Here is a 27601-nt window from a genome sequence, read left to right on the forward strand (position 1 = left end):
ACACACACACACCCCTTTACACACACACACAGACACACCCCTTTAAACACACACACAGACACACCCCTTTAAACACACCCACACACCCCTTTACACACACACACAGACACACCCCTTTACACACACACACACACACACCTTTACACACACACACACACACACACCCTTTACACACACACACAGACACACCCCTTTACACACACACACAGACACACCCCTTTACACACACACCCCTTTACACACACACCCCTTACACACACCCCCTTTACACACACACACTACACACACACCCCCCTTTACACACACACACACACACCCCCCTTTACACACACACACACACACCCCCCTTTACGCACACACACACACACACCCCCCCTTTACGCACACACACACACACACCCCCCTTTACCACACACACACACACCCCCCTTTACACACACACACACACACCCCCTTTACACACACACACACACACCCCCCTTTACACACACACACACCCCCCTTTACACACACACACACACACCCCCTTTACACACACACACCCCCCCTTTACACACACACACACACACCCCCTTTACACACACACACCCCCCTTTACACACACACACACACACACCCCTTTACACACACACACACACCCCCCTTTACACACACACACACACACCCCCCTTTACACACACACACCCCCCTTTACACACACACACACACACCCCCCTTTACACACACACACACACCCCCCTTTACACACACACACACACCCCCCTTTACACACACACACACACACCCCCCTTTACACACACACACACACACCCCCCTTTACACACACACACACACACACCCCCCTTTACACACACACACACCCCCTTTACACACACACACACCCCCCTTTACACACACACACACACACCCCTTTACACACACACACACCCCCTTTACACACACACACACACACCCCCCTTTACACACACACACACACACACACCCCCTTTACACACACACACACCCCCCCTTTACACACACACACACACCCCCCCTTTACACACACACACACACCCCCCTTTACACACACACACACACCCCCCTTTACACACACACACACACCCCCTTTACACACACACACACACCCCCCCTTTACACACACACACCCCCCTTTACACACACACACACACCCCCCCCTTTACACACACACACCCCCCTTTACACACACACACACCCCCCTTTACACACACACACACACACACACCCCCCTTTACACACACACACACACACACACACCCCCTTTACACACACACACACTACACACACACACCCCCCTTTACACACACACACACACACACACCCCCCTTTACACACACACACAGCACACACACCCCCTTTACACACACACACACACACACCCCCCTTTACACACACACACACACACACACCCCTTTACACACACACACACACACACACACCCCCCTTTACACACACACACAGCACACACCCCTTTACACACACACACACAGCACACCCCTTTTACACACACACACACACACCCACCCCTTTACACACACACACACACCCACCCCTTTACACACACACACACACACACCCCCCTTTACACACACACACACCCCCCTTTACACACACACACACTACACACCCCCCTTTACACACACACACACACACACCCCCCTTTACACACACACACACCCCCCTTTACACACACACACACCCCCCTTTACACACACACACCCCCCTTTACACACACACACCCCCCTTTACACACACACACCCCCCCTTTACACACACACACACACACCACCCCTTTACACACACACACACACACACACACACACACACACACACACACACACACCCACCCCTTTACACACACACACCCCCCTTTACACACACACACACACACACCCCTTTACACACACACACACACCCCCCCTTTACACACACACACACACACACCCCCTTACACACACACACACACACCCCCCTTTACACACACACACACACACCCCCCTTTACACACACACACACCCCCCTTTACACACACACACCCCCCTTTACACACACACACCCCCCCTTTAAACACACACACCCCCCTTAAACACACACACCCCCCTTACACACACACACACACCCCCCTTTACACACACACACACACCCCCTTTACACACACACCCCCCCCCTTTACACACACACCCCCCCCTTTACACACACACCCCCCCCCTTTACACACACACCCCCCCCCTTTACACACACACATACACACACACACCCCCCTTTACACACACACACACACACACACACCCCCTTACACACACACACACACACACACCCCCCTTACACACACACACACACACACCCACCCCTTTACACACACACACACCCCCCTTACACACACACACACACACCCCCCCTTTACACACACACACACACACCCCCCCCCTTACACACACACACACCCCCCTTACACACACACCCCCCCCCTTTACACACACACCCCCCCCTTACACACACACATACACACACACACCCCCCCTTTACACACACACACACACACACCACACCCCCATTACACACACACACACACACACACACCCCTTTACACACACACACACACACACACACCCCTTACACCACACACACACACACACCCCCCCTTACACACACACACACACACACACCCCCCCTTACACACACACACACACCCACCCCCCCTTACACACACACACCCACCCAACCCCTTACACACACACACACACACCCACCCCTTACACACACACACCACACACCCACCCCTTACACACACACACACACCCCCCCCTTACACACACACACACACCCACCCCTTACACACCCACACACCACACACAACCCCCTTACACACACACACACACACCCCCCCCCTTACACACACCACACACACACCCCCCCCTTACACACACACACCCCCCCTACACACACACACACCCCCCTTAACCACACACACACCCCCCCCTTACACACACACACACCACCCCCCCCTTACACACACACACACACCCACACCCCCCCCTTACACCACACACCACACACACCCACCCCTTACACACACACCCCCCCCTTACACACACACACACACACCCCCCTTACACACACACACACACACCCCCCCTTAACACACCCCAACACCCCCCCTTAACACACACACACCCCCCTTACACACACACACCCCCCTAACACACCCACCCCCCCCTTACACACACCACAAACCCCCCCACCCCCCCTACACACACACACACCCACACACACCCCCCCTTACACACCACACACACACCACACACACCCCCCCCTTACACACACACACACACACACACACCCCCCATTACACACACACCCACACACACACACACCCCCCCTTACACACACACCCACACACACACCCCCCCTTACACACACACACACACCCACCCCCCTTACACACACACACACCCACCCACCCCTTACACACACACACACACACCCACCCCTTACACACACACACACACCCACCCCTTACACACACACACACACACACAACCCCCTTACACACACACACACCCACACAACCCCTTACACACACACACACACACACCCCCCCTTACACACACACACACCACACCCCCCCTTACACACACACACACCCCTACACACACACCCCCCCCTTACACACACACACACCACCCCCCTTACACACACACACACCACCCCCCTTACACACACACACACCACCCCCCTTTACACACACACACACACACACACCCCTTACCCACACACCCCCACCCCCCTTAACACACACACACACACACACCCCCCCTTACACACACACACACACACACACACACCCCCCCTTACACACACACACACACACACCCCCCCTTACACACACACACACACACCCCCCTTACACACACACACCCCCCTTAACACACCACACACACACCCCCCCTTAACCCACACACACCCCCCTTACACCCACACACACACACCCCCCCTTACACACACACACCCCCCCTTACACACACCACACACACCCCCCCCTTAACACACACACACCACACACCCCCCCTTACACACACACACACACACCCCCCCCTTACACCCACACACACACCCCCCCCTTACCCACACACACACCACACCCCCCCCTTACACCACACACACACACCCCCCCTTACACCCACACACACCCCCTTACACCACACACACACACCCCTACACACACACACACACACACCCCCCTTACACACACACACACACACACACCCCCCCTTACACACCACACACACACACCCCCCCTTACACACACACACACACCCCTTACACACACACACACCCCCCCCCAACACACACACACACACACACCCCCTTACACACACACACACCCACACCCCCCCTTACACACACACACACCCCCCCTTACACACACACACACACACACACACCCCTTTACACACACACACACACACCCCCCCTTACACACACACCACACCCCCCCTTACCCACACACACACACACCCCCCCTTACCACACACACACACACCCCCCCCTTACACACACACACCCCCCCTTACACACACACACACACCCCCCCTTACACACACACACACACCCCCCTTACACACACACACACCCCCCCTTACACACACACACCCCCCTTACACACACACACACACCCCCCCTTACACACACACACACCCCCCCTTACACACACACACACCCCCCTTACACACACACACACACAGACCCCTTACACACACACACACACAGACCCCTTACACACACACACACACACACAGACCCCTTACACACACACACACACACACACCCCTTACACACACACACACACACACACCCCCCTTTACACACACACACCCCCACCCCCCCTTACACACACACACACACCCCCCTTTACACACACACACACACCCCCCTTACACACACACACACACACCCCTTACACACACACACACACACCCCCCTTACACACACACACACACACCCCCCTTTACACACACACACACACACACCCCCCTTACACACACACACACACACCCCCCCTTACACACACACACACACCCCCCCTTACACACACACACACACCCCCCCTTACACACACACACACACACCCCCCCTTACACACACACACACACACCCCCCTTACACACACACACACCCCCTTACACACACACACACACAGACCCCTTACACACACCACACCACACACACCCCCCCTTACACACACACACACACACACACCCCCCCCTTACACACACACACACACACACACCCCCATTACACACACACACACACCCCTTACACACACACACACACACACCCCTTTACACACACACACACCCACACCCCCCTTACACACACACACACCCCCCTTACACACACACACACACACCCCTTACACACACACACACACACCCCCCTTACACACACACACACACCCCCCCTTTACACACACACACACACCCCCCTTACACACACACACCCCCCTTTACACACACACACACACCCCCCTTTACACACACACACACCCCCCTTTACACACACACACCCCCCTTTACACACACACACACACCCCCCTTACACACACACACACACCCCCCTTTACACACACACACACCCCCCTTACACACACACACACACAGACCCCTTTACACACACACACACACACACAGACCCCTTTACACACACACACACACACACACCCCTTTACACACACACACACACACACACCCCCCTTTACACACACACACCCCCACCCCCCTTTACACACACACACACACCCCCCTTACACACACACACACACCCCCCTTACACACACACACACACACCCCCCTTTACACACACACACACACACCCCCCTTTACACACACACACACACACCCCCCTTTACACACACACACACACACACCCCCCTTTACACACACACACACACACCCCCCTTTACACACACACACACACACACCCCCCTTTACACACACACACACACACACCCCCCTTTACACACACACACACACACACCCCCCTTTACACACACACACACACACACCCCCCTTTACACACACACACACACCCCCCTTTACACACACACACACACACCCCCCTTTACACACACACACACACACCCCCCTTTACACACACACACACACCCCCCCCTTTACACACACACACACACCCCCCTTTACACACACACACACACACCCCCCTTTACACACACACACACACACACCCCCCTTTACACACACACACACACACCCCCCTTTACACACACACACACACACACCCCCCTTTACACACACACACACACACCCCCCTTTACACACACACACACACACACCCCCCTTTACACACACACACACACCCCCCTTTACACACACACACACACACCCCCCTTTACACACACACACACACACCCCCCTTTACACACACACACACACCCCCCTTTACACACACACACACACACACCCCCCTTTACACACACACACACACACACCCCCCTTTACACACACACACACACACCCCCCTTTACACACACACACACACACCCCCCTTTACACACACACACACACACCCCCCTTTACACACACACACACACACACCCCCCTTTACACACACACACACACCCCCCTTTACACACACACACACACCCCCCTTTACACACACACACACCCCCCTTTACACACACACACACACAGACCCCTTTACACACACACACACACACACAGACCCCTTTACACACACACACACACACAGACCCCTTTACACACACACACACACACAGACCCCTTTACACACACACACACACACAGACCCCTTTACACACACACACACAGACCCCTTTACACACACACACACAGACCCCTTTACACACACACACAGACCCCTTTACACACACACACAGACCCCTTTACACACACACACAGACCCCTTTACACACACACACAAACAGACCCCTTTACACACACACACAAACAGACCCCTTTACACACACACACAAACAGACCCCTTTACACACACCCCTTTACACACACACACCCCTTTACACACACACACCCCTTTACACACACACACCCCTTTACACACACACACACAGACCCCTTTACACACACACACCCCTTTACACACACACACCCCTTTACACACACACACCCCTTTACACACACACACCCCTTTACACACACACACACAGACCCCTTTACACACACACACACACACACTCACAGACCCCTTTACAGACCCCCGCGCGCACACGCTCACACAGACATGGACCCCTTTGCGCACACCTCCGCGCGCACACGCTCACACAGACATGGACCCCCGCGCGCACACGCTCACACAGACATGGACCCCCGCGCGCACACGCTCACACAGACATGGACCCCCGCGCGCACACGCTCACACAGACATGGACCCCCGCGCGCACACGCCCGCGTGCACACGCCTCTCACAGACATGGACCCCTTTGCACACACTCTCACAGACATAGACCCCTTTGATAACACCTTCAACATTATTAAAGTTAACCTGAGAATGTAACTTTTAAAAAAATGTTTTGTGATTTACATATGAAAGAAGTGAAGCTAACATGGTCACTCTAACAGACGAGAAACTTCAACAATCAAGGTATTTTTCAATGTATAATTTCAGTTACATCACACTGTAAACTTTAGCTATAAATTGTGTCTTATAATAGTACTCCACAACCACCTGATGAAGAAGCAGCGCTCCGAAAGCTCGTGCTTTTAATTAAACCCATTGGATTATAACCTGATGTTGTGTGATTTTTATCTTTGTACACCCCAGTCCAACACCGGCATCTCCAAATCACGTCAACAATTCAGTGATTGTGATCATTGTCATGGCCGAAAACATTGGACTGTGACTGCAGTAGAATGGTAGGTAATGCATTCATTGCTGCAAAGTGAGGCTGTTACATATTCAAATGAAAATATAAACTATGCATAGACAAGGCATACAAGGCACGGTGGCACAGTGGTTAGCACTGCTGCTTCACAGCGCCAGAGACCCGGGTTCAATTCCCACCTCAGGCGACTGTCTGTGTGAAGCTTGCACATTCTCCCATGTCTGCGTGGGTTTCCTCCGGGTGCTCTGGCGTCCTTCCACAGTCCAAAAAATGTTCAGGTTAGGTGAATTGGCCATGCTAAATTGCCCGCAGTGTCAGGCGAAGGGGTAAATGTAGGGGAATGGGTCTGGGTGGATTGCTCTTCGGAGGGTCGGTGGGGACTTGTTGGGCCGAAGGGCCTGTTTCCACACTGTAAGTAATCTTATAGACTAAGTGCTGGAAAACAGGACTGGTTAGGTATTTTGTTTTGACCAGCGCAGACTCAATGGGCCTCAGGGCCAAAGACCTCTATGACTAAGTCCCTGCATAACATTCACTGAACACACACTTTAAGAGCGTTGTCTACTGGTTCCCATAAATTGATTTTCAAATCCACTCCACTTGTTGTGAACTAATGTCCCCATCTGTTCAATTCTATTGACTAGCAGTTGTGGGGTCAGAACATGCAGTTAGATTTATTCGATAAAAATATTTTTGCACATATAGAAAAGGTTACACATTGATGATCCGATTTGCAAGATGAATGTTTCAGTTTCTCAGATTAAGGAAAGTGCAGCACTTTGAGTACAGTTCTCATTGCAGCTGCATTTTACACAGATTAGGCCCAATTACATCTTAGTTATCAAGGTGGACCAGATCAGTTTCTGCCACCTGTCATCTCTCTCAGGCCCAAAGACCGCATTAATGATTTGCCATCTGTAAAGACAAATTTTGAGCCTGAGTGAATTCATCTATACAAAAAAAATGATTGTAATCTTATTTAGACCATTTATGAAGTCACATATTGGTTTACTGCATGCAAATCTGAATCCTTCCACCTTGGAAAGACTAAGAAAAAGCAATTTTGAAACTTCAAGCTCTGAATTATGGGACACTTGCAATAGTAAAACAGCATTTTCTAAGAGAAAAGACAATTCTGCAGGGCCCTGGAGTACGAGAATCCTGTTAATAAAAGATAGCTACACGTCTTGAAGAGTGAAGGCAGATATAGAGGGCAGAGATTTAAAATATACAAATGCTAAAGACTTGAAAAACATCTAAATGTAGCTGTGAAGAATGTGGATAAGTTAGTTCAGAATTGGATTCAATATTTCAGGGAATGTATTATCAAATATCCGTTGAGACAAGCCACTGATATCATTAAAACCAAGATAGATTGATCAAGAAACAAAACTACGGATTGTGGAAATTCAGAACAAAAAAAATAGTTGGAGTAACTCAGCAAGTCTGGCAGCATTTGTGGAGAGTCAACATTTTGGGTCCAGTGACCCTTCTTCAGAATTCAAAACTCTGCTTTCTCTCCAGAGTCTCCGCCTGAGGCCTCGTTAGCTTTTCCTCAAAAGACGAGTTATCTACGCCACAATGTCAAATATTACTATTCCCATCACAGGAAAGTACTGTGGAAACAACAGTCCATTCTGCAAAAAATGCATTACTTTTCCTGTGTATTCAAATGAACATAAATAAAACCAGGGCATATAATGAACAGCTGTACTGATCTTCATGAGAGAATGTAAACATGAGACAGACAGACATTTGCTATAAATCTGACAGAATATGCCCCATAGGGACTGCTGTTAGTTATTATCCTGTCAGTTACTGCAGTACGGTAGACCTGATCATTCTGTTTCGTGCTCACCGCAAATTGTCAGTTTCTTCTGAAAGATGTTGAGTATGTGATTTGAGTATTTCTTTCTGCTTCTCAATGATCTTCCCTACTACATCTACAAACCTATAGCCTCCTTCTCAATTCCTGATCTCTCTATAGCCTTTCCTATCTCCACATTTTCCTGTCCTGACTTCTTTATATAAGCCAAAAGTATAACTTTCATTTTTAAGCCAATTAACTCCTAACAAAACGTTTGCACCTCCAGATGAGACTAGAGACCCATTTAAGTGTGGAAGCAAAATTCTACAGTATTTTGCATATAGGCAACAATTAATAAATATTGCCTGGAATTTCAGAAACTTGCTTATGCTAAGGTATTTGACCTCCACACACCGTCCCCTATAGCAGCACAACAGGACAGAACCTCAGCAATTAAGTTAAAAATCACAAGTAACCAACTTGGTAACCAAATGAAACCTTTTGTACAAGACAGGAAGACCCACACAGGGGTGACATCAAATGAAAAATGTGCTTGTGCAAAGGAGAGAGAGAGATCAGGTATTCAATTCAACTAACTGCAGTGGTTTCTTATTTAACATAATTCTGAAGGGGAATCTTGAGGAACCCAGCTGTTTAAAAAGAAAACTGTAAATATTGCTGTTAAGATCAGAAACATTGTGTGGGGCGATGGGGAGAAGATCAAAAGAGATGAAAAATAAATGCAAAACAAGGGGAAAGGTTAGCCCTTTAAGCCCAGATTAGTTTTGCTGTGAACACACCAGAAGAGGGAATGAAGAAGCCCCAGAGAAGTGACAACTTTAAAGATACACATACAACCCTATTTACAATAACAAATACTTTTGTATGGTACAGGTCAAAGTTAGAGACAGAAGCCTAAAGTTCTGGTCACTTATGCACGTTATTGTCTGGGCTTATTTATTCTTCCATGGTGTGAAAGCATCACTGGCAAGGCAAGAATTTATTGTCATTGCCCAGTTGCTTGAGAACTGAGTGGCTTGCTAGAGGTCAGTTTTGAGTGCAGTTATGAGGCAACCACGTGATTTGAGGATGTGATCTGGCAGACCAGATAAGGATGGCAGATTTCCCTCTCTGAAGGGCATTAGTGAATCAGATGCATTTTTGTATTAATGGTTTAGTAGTTAATATTACTAATACCAGGTTTAATTCCTGATTTTTATCAATTGAATTTAAATTCCTCCAGCTGCCATGGTGGAACTTGATTCTACGGCCCCCAACAGCATTTGCCCAGGCCTCAGAATTAATAGTCCAGTCAGATTAGCAGCGCACCATCATCTCCTCACATTAATTAGATTAGATTAGATTACTTACAGTGTGCAAACAGGCCCTTCGGCCCAACAAGTCCACACCGCCCCGCCGAAGCGCAACCCACCCATACCCCCTACATTTACCCTTTACCTAACACTACGGGCAATTTAGCATGGCCAATTCACCTGACCTGCACATCTTTGGACTGTGGGAGGAAACCGGAGCACCCGGAGGAAACCCATGCAGACACGGGGAGAATGGGCAAACTCCACACAGTCAGTCGCCTGAGGCAGGAATTGAACCCAGGTCTCTGGAGCGGTGAGGCAGCAGTGCTAACCACTGTGCCACCGTGCCGCCCACAAATTCCTCAGTCATTTTTAATTACAAAAGAAATACGAGCAGGGTACACTGTTAACAAACTAGATTTAGGAAGCCTGTTTCCAAAAGTTATGACTCTACTTTTACATCAACTCCATTTATCACACTATCCCCGCACTCCTCAATTTTACAAAGTGTCCAAAATCTAATCAGTCTTGAGCGCACATAGCGAGTGAATATCCAAAGCTCTATGGGATGGCAAATTCCAAAAGATTCGCAACATCTTTAGTGAAGAAGTTTCTCATTCACATCCTAAATTGCTGATCCCTCATCAGACAATGATCTCCTGAAATCAGGCTCTCTAATCAGGAGAGGCAGCCTGCTGGTATTTATCCTGTCAGACCCAGGATTTTGTGTTTCAACAAGATCACCTCTGATTCTTCTGAACTGCACAGAATACCATTTTCAATTTCCCCTCAAGACAGGCTTCTCACCCTAGAATACAACTAGGAAGACAATGAAAATTTGTATGGCATATTGGATAGTGGTGGTGCTTAAATATTGGTTTGTTAGCTTGAATGCAAGTCACAAAGGTGATGGGATGTAGTTGTTTCAAAATTTTTAACCAGAGTCTCCAAAGTGAAATTAATTTGGACATTTAATTGGTTCCCTAAAAGGTTCAAGACTGCAACACAAAAAACTCACCTGAAATGGCAATATCATTCATATAGGAGACAAACATCTAATAGAAAATAATTCTAATGCAAATAAAATGCACTTCAGTTAGGGGTTGAAGCACATTGGCTTGGAATCTACAAGTAAGCTGTAAACGGTTTTCCCTCCCAACATTACTATTAAAAACCCACCAAAACCTTGTTCAATGAACAGTGAGTGGGTGTTTAAAGGCAAAGTATTGGCTACTGCTTGAAAACCTCTCTAGTTTGGAGAAATTATGTTGAATTTGGTTAATATCTCAATGATGATTTACTATTTTTGAGATATTAAAATTTTAATTTTTTAAAAAATGATTGTAATTTCTACTTTAACCCCAGTCTACACCTTAATCTTTATTTCATACAGTAAAATTTTTAAGTGATCTTATGATGAGAACTTTTTATTTCCTAATTCTTTCAGGTTGCACGGGCAATTCAGAAAACATTATTGGTGTTATCACTATGCAGTCAATGACTTGAAGTCCCATTGAATTTGCTCCAATCAACTGCAGGTTGACAGAAGGAAAATTGCTGCCACACCCGAAGAGTTTCTCCTCCATTTTCTGGTTATAGCCGAAATGTTGACTTCTCCAGCTCCTGATGCTGCCTGGCTTGCTGTGTTCTTCGAATCTTCTGCCTGTCTACTTTTGTTTCAACCCTTCTGCATTCACAGTATTTTGCTTTAAGTTTACCTTTAATCAACCTGTTTGACTTTGAAATTTTTTAAAAGACGACTTATTTTAACCAACAAATCACCTGTGATTGAATAGTTAAACCGCATGATATTTTCATTATTCTTAGTGTAGTGTACTGTTTTAAAGTCATCCACATTATCACACCATTGTTTGTATATATTAAACATTTGTCAAAGATTGTCCTTTTAAGAATGCATTCCTATGTCAGTTAATTCAGTTACAGTATCACTGGGGTCTAGACTGCAAAAACAAACCCCCAAAATTAATTCAAATGTACAAATAGGTGCATCTGGTTAGATTTCAATGGAAAATAACCAAACATGAATGAGACCTTGTATTGCTGCAAGTACCAAATTCCAACTTAAGATGTCTCCAACACGAAAGACTTGCAACTGTAAATACATCCAAGATTTAAAACAAGATCCCCAGTGAGCACATCCAAAGCCACAAATCATTTTGCAATATCAATCATATGCATTTTAAATAAGGGCATTTGCTTATTCATTTAAATTCAACTTTAAAACAAGAAGTGCTTAGCTTTTTTTTAATAAAAATCAAAACATTTCTCCCGTGGAACCATGCCAACATCAATTTTTCTCAACACTTTGACATTAATTATTTCACAGCAGCAAAGCTAACTTATGTGGTTATGTGGTTTAGAAATTTCAAGGGCAATGTGAAATTAACATAACTTAATTTCATGGGAATACAAATGTATTCTGGTGTAAAAAGTGATTCATAGCACGAACCTGTCAAACAGAATTATATCATGCCATAACTCTGTGACGCCAACGTCTATTTCAGTAGCAAGAACAGACATTAAAGCAAGACATTAAAATTGCTCATTTGTTACCTAAATTGTCTTGAAATTAACTTCAAAGCAAACTTCTAATTTGATGTTACAGGTGAAACCTCAACTTGGTAAGCTCGCTGTGTAGTATCCAACAACCAGAGACTCATCCTAGTGCATCGCAGACCAGTTATTTGCTAGAACTCCAAGTTGAACTATGATAACAAATCAGCAATCATGAAGCTGGGATGCTACCTGCATATTCTTGTCTCTTGGTGAGGTTGCAGAACGTTTCAGAGAACACCTCTGGGACACCCGGACCAACCAACCCAACCACCCTGTGACTCAACACTTCAACTCCCCCTCCCACTCCACCAAGGATATGCAGGTCTTTGGACTCCTCCATCACCAGACTACAACAACACGACGGTTGGAGGAAGAGCACCTCATCTTCCGCCTAGGAACCCTCCAACCACAAGGGATGAACTCGGATTTCACCAGTTTCCTCATTTCCCCTCCCCCCACCTTGTCTCAGTCAAATCCATTGAACTCAGCACCGCCTTCCGAACCTGCAATCTTCTTCCTGACCTCTCCGCCCCCACCCCAGTCTGACCTATCACCCTCACCTTGACCTCTTTCCACCTATCGCATTTCCGACGCCCCTTCCCCAAGTCCTTCTTCCCTACCTTTTATCTTAGCCTGCTGGACACACTTTCCTCATTCCTGAAGAAGGGCTTATGCCCGAAACGTCGATTCTCCTGTTCCCTGGATGCTGCCTGACCTGCTGCGCTTTTCCAGCAACACATTTTCAGCTCTTGGTGAGGTTGACTTGCAACAATTCTAATTTTTCCAAATCTGTTGCTAATGTTTCTAACCTTATGTGAACAATGAGCATAGCTTCAGTACAAAGCAAAGAATGTGACAATGACTCAAATATTTCAATGGAAGACCCATTTTATGGGAGGAAGCCCAAATTCAGTACACTGCACAAGGTAATGCCCGAATTGTGCAGAGTGCCTTGATGTAGCTGAATGTTGGCTTTCTTGGTTAATACTATGCAAGCTGCTCTGTTATCAAATTGAATTTTATGCTAATCACAGCATTATGATGCAGGAGGCAGCCATTCAGCCTACTGCCGTTCAGAGGGGTGGGTAGGGAGAGAACACATGCAGAGATAGAAGTTGATTCATTTGAGTTAATTGCAACTAGTTCCTCCTCTACTAGAGAAGAGAGCTAACTGTTTGAAGAGTCGCTGCTCAGTTTTTTTAGGTCTTTTCTATTCCTGTTTTAGCAGAGTATACAAATTGGTGATAAAGTGAATAAAATATTTAAAAATAAACATCAATGAGCAAATAAATAATTAAGACAATGCACGTCAGGAGAGAAATGTCATAGTTACAGCATGTCGGAGCTCCTGGAAGTCAATTTGGTCCACAGCAAACATGTCTGTGACAAGTATTTGACATTCATGCAGCTTCAGCTCATGATTTAGGGGTTGGAGGCTGAACTACAGGCACTGAAATGCATCAGTAAGGTGGAAAGTCATCAAGATTCTTGGACCAGGAGGCAGTCACGCCTCTTAAGATTGGGTCATCTGATTTAGCCCATATTCAAGGACAGGAGAATGCAATTATGAATGAGGCAAGGAAGAGAACCCAGTGGGCTGTCAACCTCTGCAATCATCCAGATTGGTTCTTGACCAGTCATGATCAAGAATAGTCTCTAACTTACAGCAAATTATAGACAGTCCTCAATAACACTTTCTGACAAATATATTATGTGACATCAATGTTGTCTTTTCTCACTGCTTTTGACCTCTGGGAAGCTGGTTCGGAGTAGATGAATGGTGAAGAATATCCCTCTCCAATTCCCAGGTAAGCATAATTCTGACCTGTAGTGGCTTGCCAAAAGACACGACATTGCTCATGTATTAACTATTTATTCCCAGCATGTGGGTACCTTTAGCAAAGCCAACATTTAGTGATCATCCCTAGATGCCCTGTAGTGGTGATGAACCATTGTCTTCAAGTTCTGCAATCACAAATATGTTCCACCACAGGCCCCAACCCACAGGATGCATTTTCTGAAATAAGACATGTTGATGAAGTAACTTATTTTGACTGGCATCAGAAGCTGTTGTTATCAACACATGGGCAACACTATGGCTCAGTGGTTAGCACTGGTGCCTCAGTGCTCAGAACCTGGGCTTGATTCCAGGAGTATGATGTTTGTATATTGTCTCCATGTCTGTATGGGTTTCCTCCCACAGTCCAAAGGTGTGCAGGTTAGGTGGATTAGTCATCGGAAACACAGGGTTACATGGATAGGGTAGGGGCATGGGTTGCTTTCTGGAAAGTCAGCGTGGTCTTAAAGGATCGAACGTGGGGATTCTATGGTTCTATGATGTACTGTTTTTGTTATGGCACAAATACTAGTGTCTGTGCACAGGGCTTGAACTAAAGGGCTACAATGGGCCCTGTACAGTACAGTACAGTAATGGCATGAATTATCGCAAAGCATGAGGAAAGCTCATGCAATTACTTTGCTGTGGTGAGCACATCCTGACATTTATTCATGAGGGAAATCTTTTTAAAAAGGTCAAAGAATTGATGTTCAGAGCTGCAACAAAACCAAATAAACAGAAGGACACTTAGAAATATTATACAAAACATGGGACAGGAACTTTTCCAACATACAAACACTGAATTAAAGGATGATGGCATGTCAGTTGGAAACTTGGTTTATGAGGAAATAGTGGAGCAGCTTACCAGTATGTAGAGACATAGATGACAGAATAAAAGTCATAAATGACTTCTCTAAAGCCTTCAGTTGGACCACAGTTGAAGTACAGAATGTAGTTGGTTCCAGGTGCCCTGTTATATTAAGGCTTTCAATATAATGGAAAGATGCTACATAGATTCACTGAGATGATACAAGGGTTGAGATTGTAGCTCCAAGTACAATCCATTGCAAACTGTGCTTTGAAGTAATCAAAATTGTACAAACACATGAACTGGCCTAAGTGCATCACTTTTAGTGCTGAAAAAAAGGGGCCTGGTCTCTCAGTTTACAATGGAAAGGCAAGGTATTTAAAAAGTATAAGGAAATAGCTGAAGCCAGCGATTTCTCACTACAGTAGCACACAAGAGATGTTCACTAATAAAGCACAATAAATGTGTACAGGGCCAACGTGATGTAAGGTGATATAGACTGTACATTCCATAGACTGGTGGATCTTACCAAACAGCATATCTGTCATTTTTCACAACAAGTGAGGTACTGATCATACCCAGTAAGCCTGGATTTTGTAAAACTTGGTGTCCAACATTAGCAATGCTTTCGCATTTGGACATTTGGTACATAATTCTGAAAGTGTGAGGAATGAAGCTGACATACAGATAAGGAAGGACACCACTTCGACTAGGACAACACATCCATCCTAGGACAAGCCAAACAAAGTCACGCACGAGAATTCCTAGAAGCATGGCATTCTAACCAGAACTCTATCAACAAACACGTTGAGTTAGACTCTATCACCTGAAGGAGGGCTTATGCCTGAAACGTCAATTCTCCTGTTCCTTGGATGCTGCCTGACCTGCTGCGCTTTTCCAGCAACACATTTTCAGCTCTGATCTCCAGCATCTGCAGCCCTCACTTTCTCCCTATCTAACACCCCCTGAGAAGAACAGGAAGTGACCTCACCAACCCAAAGAAACCCAAACATATAAATAGAAAGCAAGAACTATCAGCAGTGCTTCGCCTGAGGCCGACTGAAGATGTTACCTAGTATGCTGACGAAACGTCTCGAAAATGAACCTTCTAGCTCTGTGAGCAAACCTACATCCAGAACCTCAATTTGAGCTAAAAATCTTCTCAAAACTCGCTAAGTATGGGAAAGTAATTAGTTGGGGGAGGAGAAATTATACTGCTAGTAGTCAGGAGCTGTGGAGTATAAATTGGGAACAAATGTTCTACGGGAAAGGTACAACAGAAATGTAGAAGCTGTTTAAGGGGCACTTGTTGTGAGTGATGGATAACTTTGTCCCACTGAGACAGGCAAGGAATGGCAAGGTGAAGGAGCCCTGGATGACAACAGCAGAGCAGTTTCTCATCAAAAGGAAGAAGGAAGCTTATTTATGGTTGAGGAAGCAAGAATCTGGCACAGCTTTAGAGAATTAGAGGGTAGCTAGGAAAGAAACTCAAAAATGGGCTGAGCGCTAGGAGGGGGTATGAAAAAGCCTTGGTGGGAAGGCATGATTTGGAAATGCTGGTGTTGGACTGGGGTGTTGTGTGATTTTTAACTTTGGTGGGAAGGATTAGGGAAAACACAAAGGCGTTCTACATGCATGTGAGGAATAAGAGAATGATCAGAGAAAGGGTATGGCCCATCAGGGATAGGGGAGGGAACTTGTGCCTGGAGTCTGAAGAGGTAGGGGAGGCCCTAACTGAGTTTTTCACTTCAGTGTTTTGAGAGAAACCTTGTTGATAGTGGGAACACAGTGGCCCTGATAAATAGGTTTCAATAGATTGATATTAAGAAAGTGGTTGTGCTTGAAATTCTGGGAAGCATCAAGATAGAGAAGTCCCCAGGGCCGGACCCAATATATCCAAGATTACTACGGGAAGCGAGGAATGAGATTGGTGCGCCTCTGGCGATTATCCTCACTCTCCACAGTAGTACCAGATGATCAGAGGGAGGCGAATGTTGTCCCTCTGTTAATAAAAGAGAATAGGGAAACCCCTGAGAATTACAGACCAGTCAGTCTTATGTTGGTGGTAAGCACATACTGGAAAGGATTCTGAGAGATAGGATTTATGACTATTTGGAAAAACAGTTTGATTAGAGGTAGTCAGTATGGCTTTAAGGGGGAAGCCGGTCATGCCTCACAAGCCTTACTGAGTTCTTTGAGGAGGTGACGAGACACAGTGTCGAACGTTGAGCAGTGGATGTGGTGTATATGGATTTCAGTAAGGCAGTTGATAAGACTCCCATGGTAGGCTCATTCACAAGGTTGGGAGGTATGGGATACAGGGAAATTTGGCTGTCTGAATACAGAATTGGCTGGCTGAAAGACGACAGTGAATGGTATTGGATGGAAAGTATTCCGCCTGGAGGTCGGTGACCAGTGCTATCCTGCAGGGATCTGTTTTTGGATCTCTGCTCTTTGTAGTGTTTATAAATGACTTGGATGAAGTAGTGAGAGGGTGGATCAGTGATAACACAAATGTCGGTGGTGTTGTAGATAGTGTCGAGGGCTGTTGTCGCCTGCAACATGACATTGACAGGATGCAGAGCTGGGCTGAGAAGTGGCAAATAGAGTTCAACCTGGACAAATGCAAAAGTGATTCATTTTGGAAGGCTGAATTTGAATGTTGAATACAGGGTTAAAGACAGAATTTTTGGCAGTGTGGAGGAACAGCAGGATCTTGGGATCCATATACATACATCCCTCAAAATTGCCACCCAAGTTGATAGGGCTGATAAGGCGGCATATGGTGTTTTGGCTTTCATTATCAGAGGAATTGAGTTTGAGCCATGAGGTTTTGCTGCAGCTCTATAAAAGGAGAAAGTGAGGACTGCAGATGCTGGAGATCAGAGCTGAAAATGTGTTGCTGGAAAAGTGCAGCAGGTCAGGCAGCATCCAAGGAGCAGGAGAGTGAAGAAGGGCTCATGCCCGAAACATCGATTCTCCTGCTCCTTGGATGCTGCCTGACCTGCTGCGCTATTCCAGCAACACATTTTCAGCGCAGCTCTATAAACCCTGGTTAGACCAGGCTTGGAATATTGTGTCCAGTTCTGGTCACCTTATTATAGGAAGGATGTAGATGCTTTAGAAATGGTGCAGAGGAAATTTACCAGGATCTTCTGCCAAGATTGGCAGGCAAGTCTTACGAAGAAAGGTTGAGTGAGCTCAAGCTTTTCACACTGGAGAGAAGGAAGGAAGTGAGGTGACTTGATAGAGTTGTATTAGGTAATGAGAGGCATAGATAGCGTATATAGCCAGAGATGTTTCCCCAGGGCAGAAATGGCAGTCACGAGGGATCATAATTTTAAGGTATAGGGGAGATGTCAGAGATAGGTTCTTTACGGAGAGTGGTGGGGTGTGTGAAATGCACTGGCAGCAGTGGTAGTAGAGTCAGAGACATTGGGGACACTTAGGTGACTGCTGGACAAGCACATGGATGGCAGTATATTGCGGGGTGCGTAGGCTAGGTTGATCTTAAATTAAGATAAATGCTCAGCAAGACATCGTGGACCGAAGGGCCTGTGCTATACTGTTCTATGTTCTAAAAACAAATCAAAGTTGAATGAAGCAGCAAGTTCAGAAGGCTGATGAGGCCAAGTGAATGCCACTGTATTGTCCCAAAGGAAGGAAACCACTGAGGATATGGTTTCAACACCAACAGCAATTAAGCAGCTGCAGTTCACAGCCACATAACCAAGGATTCTGCTAAATTACTAGTAATTACTAAATTACAGAGTGAATCAATCTGCTGTAAAAATGTACCATTTCTCTATCAAGCCCCTCACATATACCAGCACTTGTATTTAAATTAATGATAACATGAAAAATTTAACAATGGGTGATAGGATTTAAAAACAAAATCATTTATGGGATGTGGGTGTCAGTGCCAGAGCCAGCATTTTAATACCCATCCTTAATTCCCCTGGAAAAGGCATGATGAGCTGCTTTCTTGAAATGTTTTAATGCCTGGGACTTAGGATAAACCATAGTATGGTTAGAATGGAGGTGCAATGACAATGAAGGATTGGTGATATAGTTCCATGATGTTTGATTTGAAGGGGAACTTAAAGGTTGTGGTGCTCCTATCACATCTGCTGCGCTCATCTGCCAACAATGTGGGAACAACAGTACTGGAGTTTTTCCCCTTTGTATTTGGTAGCTTCCTTCCATATTTAAAGACAAATAACTATATTCCAGTACAGAAACTCATAGTAATCTAATTCCTGCTTTTGCAATAATCCACTCCATAAATATCAGATTGGCACATGGTTGACTTCTCAAAAATATAATTTTTAATCTTTTAAGGATCAATCCCTAACAGCAATATCTTATTGAAACATAAGATCCAGTGTCGACCTAATAGGGTGAATATCTAGAAAGTGCTTCCTCTTAGGATGGAGACTAGAACTAGGCAAAGCAGTTAAGAATGAGAGATCTTCCTTTTAAGATTGGGAGGAGGAGAGTATTTTTCCTGAGGATCATTAGTCTATATAATTCTATTTCCAAGAAAGCCATTGCAGCTGGGGCGTAATATCAATAGATGCTTGGCCTAGAATCAAATATATTTACTCCAGCTCTGTGCGTGAATGTGTTTGGAAAGGGATTTGTAAACATTTGGATAGTTTCAAGTTGTATTATCACGGAATGAAACTGCAAAATTTCTACTTATTGCATTTGAAAAGTACAGACTGCAGTTGATTTATTCTAGACCTAGTTGGTGAGATGCTTGGCCAATAAGGGAGCTAAGGGTAATGAGGTGGCAGACAGGAAAATGGAATGGAGATCACAATCTGTTGAGCCATGATCTTACTAAGTGGTGAAACAGACTTGAATGGCCAGTTACCAACTCCTGCTCCCATGGGACTGAAAATGAGTATATGTTAAATCAACAAAGAAAAAAAAACCCAAAGTGACACATGGGGCAAAAGGCACAGGTCTAACTGAGAAGATAATTGAACAGCTATCTAAAGTATCTTGAAATGAAGATTTTAAGGTTGCTCACCTTGTGTGCAGTTTCAGCAAATTGCTGGGAGCTGTTCATCATCTCTGCAGTCTGTTTCTCAGCTCGGCCTAACCTTTCCCCACGTTCATTCAAGGCTTGGCTGGCTTTCTGGACTGCACTTGTAACACTGTCTGCAGCTGAATGCAAGATACTATTTCCTGGGACAGAAGAGGATTTTAAAAATAAATTAGCTTTCTGATTTGTCAAACAATGTAGCAAAGCAGCAGGCATACGACAGGTGGAATTTATATTGTATCTTTTACACTAGAAATCTCCCAATGCATATCAGAAATGGAAACTAAAAAGTGTCACAAATAATAACAAATTGCACAAAATCACATCAGTCCACAGATTGGAGGGAAAAGTATTATTTTTGTGTTTTCTTCTGATCTACACTTTTTATTGTCTTAACAATCTTACATACTGTTCACTGAAGACATTCTAGTAATTCTGACTGGTATGGACTCTCTGACTGCTCCTCTAGCTTTAATCTCTCCTCTTCACAGGCTTAGCTGAGATCACCTGCAAGTGGTTGTTGCAATCATGGGAGATAGTATCTGTGTCAATAGTTGGGAGAAAGGAAATGAATACATTTATTATGCAAACTGGCCAAACTCGCTGTCGTGTACCTATGTGAAAACTAAACAAAACAGGATTTGTCTCAGCTGTGGTGTGGCGTGCACTGCTCTACTATAATACTGTTGCCTACCATCATCTGGACTGATATGATGAACAAACACTTGAATAGAATATGAAAGCAGTGCTGACATCTAAGTAAGCATGAACCAGTGAAGGATTGTCTTTAGGAGACAAGACAAAGGATCTTATGATGCCCCACTTAAATTTGTTGCTTTATGCTGTGATATGCTCCAAAGAAATCTGTGCTGGTCAAATCTCAAAAAGGACAACTCCTCAGTCATGGGCTTGAATTGATGTTTTCTTGTGCTCTCTGAAGGGTATTAGGATGCATATTATAAATGCTTGGTCGAGAACCAAAAGGTATTTATTCCAGCTGTATGTGCAAGTGCGTTTAGAAACTGATTTGCAAACATTTGGATAGTATTTTGAATAATAGCTGCATCATGATGGAATGAAACTGCACAATTTCTACATATTTATATTCAAAGTGCAGACTGCAACTGGTATTTCTAACACGCCTGGAAAACATTGTTCAGCAATCTTTGAGACTTTCACTAAACTGTAAAACCAACATATTCCACAAAACTGCCATGGTTAGAAATCCAGAATGAAAGCAGAACACTCAGCAGGCTGCCAGATTTGGTGAGTGTTTCCAGCTTTTCTACTTTTATTGGCACTCATGAATTTACTCAAGGCGAGAACTCATGCTTTTTTCTTAATAAGGACATAGATGGAATTTGTGGGCATAAATCAGACCTTCCTATTCTCCTGGCCAAATTCAGGATTTGGGGAATTTCCTTCGGCCTTAGGTGAGGACCCAAAACTCTGATGAAGAGTCATCCACTCAAAACCTAGCTTCCTCCCTCTCCATGGATGCTGCTTCACTCACTGTGACTTACAGCATTTGTTGTTTTCCATACAGATTCCAGTATCTGCAGTAATTTGCTCCTACCTTATATCACAAAGTTGTTTGTTGAAAGACTAAACATAACACTAGGTGGCAGAATATTCCATAAATTTATTGTTCCAAATTTGGAGGAATTAATCTTGGAATTACACTCTAATACTGACACCAGTAACTGGAATGCTTTGCATTGATTTTCAGAATAAAATTCAGGAAAACCCCGACAACTATGGATCCTATCATGGCTTATAAATTCAGGGATGGAAATAGCTGTTCACACAGGAAATAAAGTAGTTAATAATCTCACTTGAATCTCAGTGGATAAACTGCTAAAAGACTTCACAAAAACTCCAATCTTAACAGCTGCATCTTCCTGCCACCCACTGACAGATGTATGAGCATTTCTGAAAAGCACAGTATATTCCACAGGAGCACAGTAGGCTGTTACAGTTGTGAACTGTATTGGAATTTCTTTCTTCCTAGCCTCCAGAGGACGATGAATCATGCTGCAGTATGATTCCACAGATATCAGCAACATTCCTCTACCTCCCACAAGCAACTTTTCACATTTGAAGCCAGGCAGTCCTCATGGGCTAGTTAGTCAATCTTATCTTTGCTTATAATAAAAAGAACAAATAAGCTGAAACTACACAAAAGGGCAGCTGGGAGGAAAAAAAAAGAGACAACCTTTCTGCTTTTAACTAGTGAATGATGTCAGAAACAGAATGATGTCATGGTGATCTCAGTGGAACATTAAAGTCCAACACCTGCCAAATTTCAAATCCTCGCCAGCAATTACCTATTGATTTATCATCCCACTTTAGAATTAGCACCAAAACTTGAAATATACAATTACTGCAGTGACAAGTTCGTCTGTATACACTATCTCAGCAGATCTCATTCAGCTAGCCATCCAGAATAGGTCTCAAGGCACCATGAGCATCTCTATTTTAAATATGAACACAGAAAACACTGATATGTTATGACTTTCATCTTTCGATATTTTGGAGGGATTACAGTAGTTTGGAATAATTGCTTTTCGCCAGGACTTCTGTTTTTAAGTGAAGGTGCTTTATTTCAATTCAAGTTTAATACAGTGCTTACTAAACAATAGTAGAAGAATGAAGTAGGCTGAATCATATTAACACTGGACTGTAGATTGCAAATTAGATCAGAGTCTTTTCAAACAGTTGTATTTCCTAAATGATCAGCTGAGGCTCAGTTGGTAGCACTTTCCCAGATACTGGAAGGCTGTGGACTTGGATCCAAAGGCAGAAGAGAGTAAAATTAAACCTGACAGCTCAGCACAGAAAAGAGGCAGTGCTGCAATGCCCAAGTATTATCTTTTGGATGAGATATTAAATAGAAACCCAGTTTGCGCTCTCAGATAGCTATAAAATAGCTATAAAACATACTATGGCATTGACAACTAGTCGTCATCTCCAGTATCCTGTTAATATTTATCAATGTCACGAACAGATGATCTGGTTATATTATATTACTGTTTGTGGTGCACGAATTGGCTGTGTTTCCTACAATGCAGCAGTCTCTGTAAAGCACTTTGGAATGTCCCGAGGTTCTGAAAGGTATCATACAAATTTAAATCAGTAACAATTAATGTTTTTACAATCTCTTCTGCAAATGTTCTCTGCTGGATTTCAGAAAGGAGGGAAGAGAAATGAAGGAAAATTTAATTTTTAGAATAAATAAAGCTTAAAAAGTGCCAACTTGCTTACCCGCAATACCTCTCATTGCTAAGTTTAATTTATTCAATATTTTGTATAACTGAATTTAATGACTTCGTTGAGTACAAAAAAAATCCTATGACAACTATAATTTCACTCCATTGCTGGATAAAGAGTAATGCGTGTACGTCAACTTTGCAACATAGTGATGCAGCAGAAAAGTTAACTGCACTGCAGACAAATTCACCATGAATGATATATCTGCTGCAGATAACGTAAACTGTATTTTAATGCAATGCTACCAGTGACAAAATAAAACTTGATTACTCATTTGTCAGTGCAACTCAACTTAGCATGTAAAACTCAAATTTATTTTAAGATGAAACCAGAACATCTAAGTGTGATTTTAATTGGCATAAACATTAAGAAGCACACTAATTCTGTGGAAAATAATGTCATTATAGAAATGTGAAGTCAAGTTGCAGTAAAATTGCAACATAAAAAGCAGTTCTGCATGAAAGCAGGCAAGATTATTCATGGGATAAAGGACACAGCACCTGATCAGCTAAATGTAAAATCAAGTCATTTTCCCTCCCAACATTTTAGATATAGCCAATTGAAAGTATTTGCCTGGCTGTCTGTGCACAGCAGCAGCATTACATGATAACACTGTGTACTTACAATGACAGCATAGGATGGAAGCAGTCAACTGCTGACAAATTATTAATACACACTGCTGCGGAATATTGCTTTGGGCTAAAGCACATTATTTCTGAAGCAGATATTTTTAAAACACCAGCTCAGTGTAGAGGTGCCTGGTCAATTTTCTTCAACAATTATAATCTTGGAAAGCACCACGGAATGATCATCTCAGAGCTAAACAAATAAGTTGTTGTTTTCATAGATTCTGCAGTTATTGCTCAAGCACCAACACAAAATGTGTAAAATGAACACCATATGCACTGCTATCTCCTCTCCTCAGTTGTTTTGTATCCCTCAACAGATAGTTTTCTCTTGTGCCTCCTAGATCTTTATTCCAGCAGGAATCCCTCCATCAATGAGTGCTCCAATATTCCACCCTCTAAACAGATCTCAACTTGTCAGCACACCCATCTCCAAATCTGGATTGCAAATATTGTTTCATCGCGATTCTCCACATGAACTTTGATGACACCACTGGATGCTATGGCATTGTCTCCTCTTCATTGTTAGTTTACATCCAGAATACATTTCCTTATAATTGCTATGTAACCAGGCCTTCTCATTTTTCTTCTAACCCTTTTTTGTCTTTACCTCTCTGTCATCATACCTCTTTTTTTTTTCCTCTCCACACAGATAGTCTGCCCTCTCAAGTCACTTCCCTAACCTTTCAACATTCCGACTGCCATCGCAGACCCAATTCCCTCGGACAGAAGTAACTTTGTTTTGTAGTTCACATGCATTCTCCTCCGGATTCATAGAGGAAGTCTTCACTATCTCTTATCAGCAGTAACCCCAACATCTCCATCTTACTCCTCATTCCTGGTGGGAGCTGAGTTTCCCCCAAAGTCCCCCCTTACAAATCGCCCTTCCCACTACTGACCCTGCAGACTCTGCTAATGTGCACTACTCCTCACCGCCACCTCTAAGCATCTCCATCAAGATGGTCTTATCTGACCAACCCTTGACAGACACTGAAAAAGTCTTAGTAACAGGATTAAATTACAACTTCCAGGATGCAAAGATTTCTTAGCAGTATTAGAAACAACACTGAAAGACAACCAACTCACAGAAGAAACCCAGCAAACCATCAGACAGTCGCACCAACATTAAGCAGGAAAAAAGGAAGGAAACACACTTAATACACAAGAAAGGAAAGCACTAGAAAACTAAAGAAAAAGATAAAAACATTGTTATCCTACCTGCAGACAAAGGACGCTTGACAATCATTTTAAATCAAACAGACTACATTGAGAAAGTGAACACAAATCTTGCAGATACCAACACTTGCCAACAAGTGACGACAGATCCGACCCCACAACTAGAGAACCGAATCACAGCCCTATTAAAAAAAAACTTCAGAAATCTAGAGAAATAAATAAGACCGACTTCCAAAAAATGTAACCAGACGGATCCAACACACCACGTTTCTACGGATTACCCAAAATTCACAAACCAGGATCCCCCCTCAGACCCACAGTCTTGCTACCTGGAACACCAACTTACAGATTGGCTAAGGAGCTACACCAAAGACTAAAACAGTTAGTAGAAGACTCACACAATTCCACCCAAGAATTCCTGAAGACCAAAGACACCAAGATAAAAGAGGATGAAATAATGGTCTCCTTTGACGTAACAGCCCAGTTCACATCCATCAACATCAACCTGGCCAAGGAAACACTGACTACATTATTAGAAGAATCAAAGACACATACACCAAACACCATCAACTTCATCAGCAAGGACAAGGTCATCAAGTTGATGGACCTATGCATTACCACCCGCTTCACCTTCAACAATAAAACCTACAGAAAAACCAACGGAACACCCATGTGATCTCCGATATCAGGGTACTTAGCAGAGGCAGTAATGCAGAGACACGAACAAACAGTGCTGCCAACCATCCAATCTAAACTTGGTCTGCTACGTGGATGACACCTGTGTCATGAAATGAAACCAGAGGAAACCTTCAAGACCATCAATAATACCCTTACTATCATCAAATTCACTTAAGAGGAGGAAAACAACAAACTGCCATTCCTAGATGTCGCAGTAGAACGAACAGCCAATGGGGAGCTTCAAGCCAGCGTCTACAAGAAAACACCATATACTGACCAAGTACTGAACTACAGAAGCGATCATCCCAATACCCACAAATGAAGCTGCATTAGAACATTGTTTCAATAAGCCACCACACATACAGCAGAGAAACTACACAGAGCAGAGGAAATTCACCTACACAGTGTATTCAAAAAGAACAGGTACCCAATGAACACAGTTCGCCACTTTCTCAGCAACAAACCCTAACAAGCAGGCAAAACACGTCCAGAAACCCTAGCCACTCTCCCCTACATCAAATGATTGCCAGGCTACTGAGACCCCTTGGCATCATGGTAC

General features: G+C 44.5%; 1 protein-coding gene across 1 annotated transcript in view; it reads right to left on the reverse strand.

Annotated features, from left to right (window-relative positions):
* Positions 1 to 27601, reverse strand: part of stxbp6 (syntaxin binding protein 6 (amisyn)) — a 299405-nt gene that overhangs the window by 97935 nt on the left and 173869 nt on the right. Inside the window, exon 5 of the mRNA XM_043698033.2 lies at positions 21278 to 21435. Coding sequence (XP_043553968.1) covers positions 21278 to 21435 — 158 coding nt within the window. The remainder of the gene's footprint in view (positions 1 to 21277; positions 21436 to 27601) is intronic.

The sequence above is a fragment of the Chiloscyllium plagiosum genome, unplaced genomic scaffold (genome assembly GCF_037043375.1).
Source record: "Chiloscyllium plagiosum isolate Xiang-an unplaced genomic scaffold, Cpla_swu_hap1 HiC_scaffold_8, whole genome shotgun sequence".
NCBI classification, from domain to species: domain Eukaryota; kingdom Metazoa; phylum Chordata; class Chondrichthyes; order Orectolobiformes; family Hemiscylliidae; genus Chiloscyllium; species Chiloscyllium plagiosum.